An 8624-nucleotide genomic window follows, 5' to 3' on the forward strand; every position below is an offset into this window, starting at 1 on the left:
GCCTGGCCTTCAAGGCCTCGGCCCTAGGGTGGGGAAGATCTCTGGGCTAGGGGGCTGGTGACACCTTGGGTCAACGTCATGTTGTCTCCCAGCCACAAGTTCTCTGCTGCTGCCCCACAGGGGTCACACTTCAGCCTCCTGATGTCCTGGGTCTCAGCAGAGGAGACCCCAACACGGGTGGGGATGGATGATGAGGCTCGGCCTGGACCGGGGTCAGTCTCCTGGCTGGAGCTGACTCCCCCTGCCCCTTCTACTCCCAGGCTGGGACAATTGAAGAGAAGATCTTTCAGCGACAGACTCACAAGAAGGCTCTGAGCAGCTGTGTGGTGGATGAAGAGCAGGACGTGGAACGTCACTTCTCCCTGGGGGAGCTTCGGGAACTGTTCACCCTCAACGAGGTCACACCCAGCGACACCCATGACAAGTAAGGAGGTGGCGAGGGGAGGAGAGCCTGCTGCCTCCTGGGAAGCGGGGATGTGCTCCTGGGGGCTGTCTGTAGTCTGCCACAGGCAGCTCAGGTCCATGGTATTGTGAGCTGGGGGGGCCAGAGCCCAGCTGGCTGCACTGCATCGTGTCTCTGCAGATTGCGCTGTCGTCGCTGCGTGAATGGACGTCAGGTCCGGCCTCCTGCTGAGGGTTCCGACTGCACCTCTGACTTGGCCCAGTGGCACCACAGTGCAGACAAGAGGGGAGTCCCAGATGCTGTGTTGCTGGCAGCCTGGGATGCTGCAGTGACCTTTGCCTTCCACCAGCGCTCACATGAGGAGCAGCGTGGGGTCCTTTGAGTCCTGGGACTGGGACTGGGGCTGAACTGGGCCTAGGTTGGGGTTGGACTAGGTGTGGATTGGGGTTGGGGGACTGGACTGGGCCTAGGTCGGAGCTGGACTGGGGCTGAGGCCAAGGCCAGGCTGGGCCAGGCCACTGAATGACTACAGCCACCTAGGCTGGTCTGGGCAGAAAGCCTGTGCTTGCTGCCCCAGGAGCCAGAGCTGCCCAGCCTGCACCACTCCTGCCATCACTGGCCAAAAGCTGGGGGAAGACTCAGCCACACAGCTGGAAGGCAGAGATACGCAGAATAGATTTTTTATTTTTAAAAATGTAGAAAGGCACAGAGGAAAAATAAAGGCATTAACAACTCTCTGGTGGCAGAGTCGAGAGCATGGTGTGGGCTCTGGGTGGATCCAGGCCTCAGTCTGGTGCTCCTGGGGAGGGAGGGTGGCTCTGGGGGTCACTTTTCCCCTTGATCCCCCTGAGCACAGCAGGGCAGGCTACAGCCCACCAGCCTAGGTGTGATGGGGAGCCAGGGCCTGCCTGCTTTCTCTTTCCCTCCTGGGCCAGAACTTGGGCCTCTGGTACCACACCCTAGCCCACAAGTTCTGGCATGAGTAGGGGTTGGAGGGAAGCGTTGCTGGAATCCTGTGGATCCCAACCTAGGATAGGGGCCTCGATATCCCGGGAAGGCCATAGTCACATCATACCAACATAGTCGGCAAAGGCCTGGGAGGAGTCCCACGTGTCACTAACCACACTGAATGTAGCCCGCAGCCGGCCGATGGCCTCCTGAGTCATGCTGGGGTCCTGGTCCAGCCAGTTCTGGAAGAGGCAGAGGTGGCCGAAGGTCCCACGGCTTGGGTGACTCTGCTCCAGCTGCTTGGCAAACTCAAGGAGTCCATCTGGCTTGATGCAGTTGGAGCTGGGATGGGAAGGAGAAGGCTGGAGTCAGAAAAGGAGCCCTGAAGAAGGGGAGGTGGGGCCTGCTCACCCCGCTCCAACCACATACCTGATGTCCAGCTGGCAGAGGGAGGAGGAGGAGTCACTGGAGAAGATCTCAGCCAGTGCCACAAGGCCTGAGCTCCCTGGAGGAGGAGAGAGGCCAGGTCTCTCAGGAGGCCGAGCTGCCCAGCCCATTCCTGTGTCAGCCCTGGCCAGCCCCACTACACTCACCCAGGCGGTTCCCTGGCACCCGGAAGCTCTTCAGAGTGGAATTGCTCTTCATGGCCGTGACCAGCTTGGGCAGAAAGTGAGTCCGGCGCTTCTCCAGCAGACGGCAGAAAGATAGGGTGAGCTCTGTCGGAAAGTCAGAGGAATACTTGGGCCAGCCTGCCCCCAGGCCACAGCTTCTTGCCCCCTTTTTATACAGAGTGAATTTAGAGCTAGAAAGGGCATCAGAGGCAACAGAGTCCAACCCACTCATTTTACAGATAGGTAAACTGAGGCACAGTGAGGGTGATTTGCCCAAGGTCACACAGCTAGTAAGCATGTGAGGTGGGATTTGAACCCAGATCTTCCTGACTGTAGGTCCCATGCGCTATCCTTTCCTGTCCTATTCCCAGTTCTCCAGCTTACCTCGGAGGGTGGGGTCCTGGAGCAGCAAGAGTACCTCCTTCTGGCAGTCAGCAAGGTTCATGTCATGGAAGCTCAGCTTCTGCAGGGCTGGGTTGCATTCTAGGGGGTGGAGGGAGAGGGCAGGCAGCCCATGGGGCTGAGTGGGGCAGCCCACGCTGGGGACCCTGAGTCCCCTGTCCGTCCCCTCCCCCATGCAGGGCAGTACCTCGAAGTGTCTGCAGCACCAACCCCAGTTCCCTGGGAGAGGTGAAGGTAGCACTGTCCAGGGCCAGCTGCCGCAAGGCAGGTGATGCCTCCAGGACCCGGCACAGGCGATTGCTGGCCTGCGGCCTGCGGGGAAAGCCCAGCTCCAGCTGCTCCAGGCAGTTCTCTGCCAGAAAGAGAAGAAGCGGGGAAGGCTGCAGCTGCCAGTCTCTGCTCCCAGGGAGGGCAGCTGGCCCGCGGCCCCGGACCTCCTTACACACTGGGGCTGCGTGGGACAGTGCCGGCCGTGTGGGCTCCCCAGGCCGGTCCTGAAGCGTGGACCCTGCAGAATAGGGGCTTTAACTGGCGGAAATGAGCATCGAATCATAATCCTCCACACAAGAGGACAGGGGTCCCCAGAGCCCAGGTGGCCATCCAGCCTCAGAGGCATGGAGTGGGGCACAGAGCTCCCCAGGCTCTGCCCCTTCACTGCCCCGAGCCTGTTTCTTTATCTGCCGAGGGTCCCAGCCTGATCGCCTCTAGGGTCCCTTGCAGCCCTGCATCTGTTACCCCAAGATCTCAGTGGTTTGCCAATGTCTTTCCAGCCACATCCATCACTTAACACTAGGTGGGGTCTCTTGAAGGCAGAGGTCGCTGCAAATCGTCTCACTTGTCCTGGGTGGTGTGCCAAGGATCAGAGGCTCCTGGCCTGCCTAGATCCCCCCATTCTGCAACCCCCTCACCTGGAATGTCCTCGTGCCCTGTCCCAGGGCTAGAGTTCCCAGGGCCACTGGGACTGTCGTCCGGGCTCAGATGGTCAATCCGGATAGCCAGGGTGTGCAGCCTGGGCAGGACCCTGAGGGTGGTGTGGGCCAGCTCCAACACAGACAGAGGGGAGAAGAGGTCAGTAAAGTGGAGGGAGCAGAGACAGCAGCTGGCCTGGGCTGAGAGGGCCTGCAGACCCTCCAGCAGGTGGAAGATATTGTAGCCTAGCCCTGCAGTGGAAGGAAGCAGACATTTATTAAGTACCTACTAGGTGTGGGCCAAGCACTGTGCTAAGCATTTTACAAATATTACCTCATTTGATGTTCACAACAACCCTGGGGGGTAGGTCTTATTATTATCCCTATTTTATAGTTGAGGAAACTAAGGCAGTGAAGTGACGTGCCTAGGGTCACATAGCTTGCACATGTCTGAGACTGGATTTGAACTCGAGTCTTCCTCGCTCCAGGCCCAATGTTCTATCTACTGCACCACTAAGTTGCCCCAGGCGGAGACATGTTAAGTCCAGGTCGCACCAGAGCCAGGGGTCCCAATAGGGCTGCCTTCTCTCCAGGTCCCTGTGGCTACTCTTCCCAGATCAATACCCTCCGCCTCCAATCTGAGACCCTGATAAAAAGCACGAATCAATAACTTATTCATCCCGTACTTTGAGGGGAGGAACTTTAAGACTCAGAGGTTGTGATTCTCCCAAAGTCCACAGCCAGAAAGCACGGGAGGCAGGATTTGACCTCGGCTCCTCCAGGCCCACAGAACAGAGCCCCAAGAAGCTTCCTGGCCTTGTTTGAGCACGCTTGCCCACCTCTGATGGCAGGGATGGCCCTTCCCAGGGCCTCCCTCTGGATCAGGAAGCCACTGGCCCTCAGCATCCCCTCCTCAGGGATCCTCTGTGTGTCTGAGTCTTACCTACCCCCTACTCCCAAGCAGAATGGAGGCTCCCTGAGGGCAGAGGAAGTTTTCCCTTGTGGTTTTTTTTTTTAATATGCCCAAAGCAGGTGTTCAATCGGTACAATGCTGGCTCTCCTTGAGGGCGGGGATCTGTGCGGAGCTTCCCATAGCCAGCTTGGAGAACCCTGCCCACAGGACCACAGAGGTGTCCAAAGCTGCCTTTTCAGTGTGGTACCAAGTCAGCCTCCTATGGACCAGGCCTGGGACTGGGTACATGTAAGGGAGACATGAGTACCCACTCTGTGCTAGGCCCTGGGGAGAATGGTTAAAAACTCAGGTGACTTAACTTGGGGAGCTGACATTCCAGCGGAGGGCTGCCAGGTGCAGCCAACAGGCATCTACCACCCAGAAGCCCTTACCACCACCAAGTCTGAGCAGAAAAGTCTGCAGAGGCTGACCAGAGGAACATGTCTGCCAAGGAGCTGCTGGGTGTGCAGGAAGGGTAGGCCCACACTTCCAGGAGAGAAGAGGAAAGAACTTGAGGAACGCCTCTCCCCTCTCCAGGTACTCAAGGAGAATGAAGAGCTGCTTGAGAAAAGCGGTGGAGGGGGGGTATAGAAATCTATCCTGCCCTACAGGAAAATGGAAGGGGAAGGGGATAAGAGAAGCGGGGGGAGATAGAAGGGAAGGCAGTTTAGGGGAAGGGGTATTCAGAATGCACACTGTCTTGGGGTGAGGGGAGGGACAAGATGGGGAGGAAATTTGGAACTCAAAATCTTGTGGAAGTGAATGGTGAAAACTAAAAATAAATAAATTTTTAAAAAAATTTTAAAAAACTATAAAGAAAAGGAAAGGAAAGGAAAGGGGTGGAGGATGGGGCAGAGAAGCAAGAGATATAGCTCAGCTCCCCAACACAACTTCTTCCGCGAGATGTAGGACTGAGATCATTAGACCAAGCTGTGATCAAGAAAATCCAAGAATTAGTCACACTGTGTCATCTTTCTCTTCTAGGTCAGCAATGGAAGACAGTCAGGCCTGTGGACACCAGGGTCAGGGTCTGGCCAGGGTGGGCATTCCAGTGTGAGGAAGTGAAAAAGGACTGAGGTCACGCTCCAGAGCCAGAGGACCCAGGCCCATAAAAGCAGAACAGGGACCAACCGGCATCTCTTTTGTTCGCTACTCAGTTCCAAGTCCAGACCCTAGGTGGAGTGGGGGAGGGAGAGAGTCTACCAGGATAAGGAGGGGCCATGGGCTGGGGTGTGAACTAGGCTTGGAACAAATTCAGAGGCTAGCAGTGGCTGCGGGGGCTCCCAGCCTCCAGCTTAGTCTGAGTCTTGTAGTAGAACAACCAGGGCAAGAATTGCAGACTGGGGAGGAGCCTGCTGTTCAGTCCCATTGAACCCCGGCAGAGCTAATCAGCTGAAAGTGGTTGAATCCAGCAGCAGTCTACTGGGACTTTCAACTAGGGGCAAGCCCACAGGAGGATTAGCAGACCTAACTCAGGTCAGACCAGAAGGGCAGTAATTTGATTCCCAATGTGACCACTATTTTGCGGGCCTGGAAAACTTGCAGGTCCCCAGCCTGAGACCCTGGAGTAACATGAGACTCAGTATCCCAAGAAAGAAGCAGCAGGACAGTCCAGATTTTTCCTCAGAACTGGGCAGAGCCCAGGCCTAACATCAAGTCCAAAGTCAGGAAGGAGATCCATTACGAGGAGGCTGATTGGACCTCAAAAGGTCTCGCTCATCAATGGGATGAGACCCACAACTGCACGTGGCTTTGGATGGGCAGATCTTAATCCAAACAGACCAAACAGGTGAAGGGGTCAGCTTTGTCCAGTCTCTTCCATTCATTTCCACAAACATTTATTAATCATATACAGTGGCTAGCACTGTGCCAGGAGATATATGAACAAAGACAGTGGCTAGCTGGCCAGTCATGCAGACCGCCCTGCCTGGGTGACCCTGGACAATCCCTTCCCCTCTCAGGATTCTTGGCAATCCCCTGGGGCTGTAAGTCGTAGAGAAGGTGTCAACCTGCATTACTTGGCAGAGGGGTGTTTCCTCTCTAGGAGTTCCCTAAATTAGTGAGATCACAAGAAAATGTGGGGCATGTTCCCAGGAGCCCATTCTACTGGGAACTACAACCTAGATACAGATCAGTTTTGTTTATTACTTTTAAAGGTAGAGTGAGGCGGGAAATGACCCCTGAGCTGGGCCCTGAAGCAAGAGAAGAAAAGTCAGAGTTGGCTTCTGAGAGGTGATCTAGCCTAGTGAAGAGGTCACCAGGCTTGGCCTCAAAGGCAGCTCTGACACTCCCTGCCCCCTCCAAACCTCCACTTTCTGTACAATGGGGATAACCATCTATTCTTCCCCTCCCCTCTCTCTCCCAGGGGGTGGGGTCAAAGTCACTCTAACCCTCAGAATGCTACAGACTGGGAGGGTCAGGCCCACTCAGGGCCTGGAGGGAGGTGAACCGGGAGCTAAAAGCAAGGAAACCAGCAGGCCCCAGAGAAAGCAGTCTAGCAGAAACAAGGTCTGGACCCGCATCTGGCAGTATTTACTGAGACATGGATGACCCTAACCTAGACTGAGAGTCCCCCTTGAAGCCACTGACCTGCTCCAAAAGACTCCCTGGGGCTGGGGGCAGGAGCCAGATGTTGGCCCTGACCTGACTGTTGGCAAGTGAAGACAGGGAGGGGTGTCCCAGGGAAGGCTCTGGGGACCCGGAGTGTGGGGATCCTTGTGCTCTCTGCCTGCCTCCTGGGCCTCGGCAAAGACGGGATGTTTGTGACTGCTACGGGAACCACTGCTGGTGCTCTGCAAAGAATCGGCCTGCTGGAGCATGCCTTACCGTTATAGGAGAGGGTGAGCTTCTCCAGTGACACCCAGGAGCGCAGCAGGTGACACAGGATGAGTGTCGACTCCGTGGACAGTGGGATGGTGAACAACTCCAGAGCCGAGATGCTGCGGAAGCGCTGGGCGGTGTCTAGAGAAGGAAGGGCCCTGCAGCTGGGCTCCCACATCCCCGAGGACAGACGGTTCTGCCTCTCCTCTTCCTGTTCCTCCTTTTCACTGGCAATGAGGAAGACAAAGTCGTAGAGGTCATCTGGCTCTATCCCAGGCCCTTGCCAGTGAGGAGGGCAGGAACTTTTCCCCCTGGGGGCCACCTGGGGCTGCAGGGCTGAGCTGGCTGTAGTCCGAGGGCCTGACGATGGGGAAGGAAGACTCCCGGAGTCTGCTTCGCCCAGCGTCCGGCTCTCCTGCACAAGCACGGTCTGTTCTTGAGCCTCCCTGGCCTCGGTCTCCCACCGAGTGGCCATCAGAGCAGCTGCTGACCGCTCTGCAGTATCCCGGCGTGGCCAGCCAGGCCCCAGAAGGCAAGCAGGCTCATCAAAGGCTGGGGCTTGTGCCAGGGGGTCCTCCCTACACAGAATGCAAGGCCCATCACGGGGGGCTGGCTTCCAGAGTCCCGCACTCATGGTGAGGATGAGGATGAACAGTGCAGTCTCGGGCACAGGCCAGGAGTACATGGACACCTGCTGGACAGCCCCGTGGTGAATAAGCCGGTGCAGGAGTTTCCGCAGGGCCTGGTGAGCAGCTCCGTCAGAGAAGAGCAGGTGCCGAAACTTGAGGGTGTGCAGGGAGCAGGCCAGGGTCTGCAGCGCCTCGTTCTGGGCCTCGGCCACCAGCTCCCCGACTCCCTGCAGCGCGTTGCAGATGGTGAGCTGGGTGACGTAGGGCGCGCTGTGCTGGAGGGCTGAGAAGCGGCTGTCCTGGAGGCGCCAGTCACACGCCGGGTCCAGGGTCCCTCGGAGCACGTGGCAGAAGAAAGTCTCCAGGAACTTGGTGCGCCAGCAGGGCACGCTCTGTGGCCAGGAAGGGAGGAGAGACAGGTGAGGCCGAGCCCCTATGGGGCAGGTTGTGCCAGTCACCTGCTGGCTGCCCCCCCCAGCTCCCAGGGCTGGGCTGCCCAATTAAGCCCCTTGCCCTGGCGTGGATCCAGCTTTGAACCCTAGTTTTAACATCTGCTGGCTCAGTGACATCACTTCCTTCAGCCTCAATTTCTTCATCTGTAAAATGGAGAAAACACCACTTTACACTCCCTAGGCACAGGGAGTGTAAGTGTTGGAAGGAAGAGACTTTTTGGAGTTGCACTCACTCTTACTGCCCTGTCCCTCCGCTGACTTGGACAGTGGCCCTCATTAAAGGCCTTCCCAGCCCAGGCAGCTTCAGCCCGAAGGGTTTGGAGTCATGTCCTGGCCCAGTGACTTCTCTAACAAGCTCTCCTTTCCTAAAGCATCTTCTGGCCTAAGCCCATGTTCTAGCTCATTCAAAAGACGCCCTGAGCCCCTCTGGTTATTCCTGACCCCACAGTGTCCCTAGCCCATAGAACAGGCTGACACGCCTTTGGGCATGGCTCTGGCA

General features: G+C 57.1%; 2 protein-coding genes across 3 annotated transcripts in view; one reads left to right on the forward strand and one right to left on the reverse strand.

Annotated features, from left to right (window-relative positions):
* RAD54L (RAD54 like) overlaps positions 1-1139 on the forward strand; it is a 25903-nt gene extending 24764 nt beyond the window's left edge. For both annotated transcript variants that reach the window (XM_027837951.1, XM_027837952.1), the window contains exons 18-19: positions 261-424; positions 584-1139. In XM_027837951.1, coding sequence (XP_027693752.1) covers positions 261-424; positions 584-785 — 366 coding nt within the window. In that variant the 3' untranslated portion in view covers positions 786-1139. The remainder of the gene's footprint in view (positions 1-260; positions 425-583) is intronic.
* Positions 1068-8624, reverse strand: part of LRRC41 (leucine rich repeat containing 41) — an 11757-nt gene continuing 4200 nt past the window's right edge. Inside the window, 7 exon segments of the mRNA XM_027837958.1 lie at positions 1068-1693; positions 1781-1856; positions 1945-2067; positions 2347-2445; positions 2552-2716; positions 3273-3524; positions 7051-8065. Of these exon segments, the coding sequence (XP_027693759.1) occupies positions 1468-1693; positions 1781-1856; positions 1945-2067; positions 2347-2445; positions 2552-2716; positions 3273-3524; positions 7051-8065 (1956 nt within the window). The 3' untranslated portion in view covers positions 1068-1467.

This window comes from Vombatus ursinus, unplaced genomic scaffold (assembly GCF_900497805.2).
Source record: "Vombatus ursinus unplaced genomic scaffold, bare-nosed wombat genome assembly UNPS02014825.1, whole genome shotgun sequence".
Lineage (NCBI taxonomy): Eukaryota > Metazoa > Chordata > Mammalia > Diprotodontia > Vombatidae > Vombatus > Vombatus ursinus.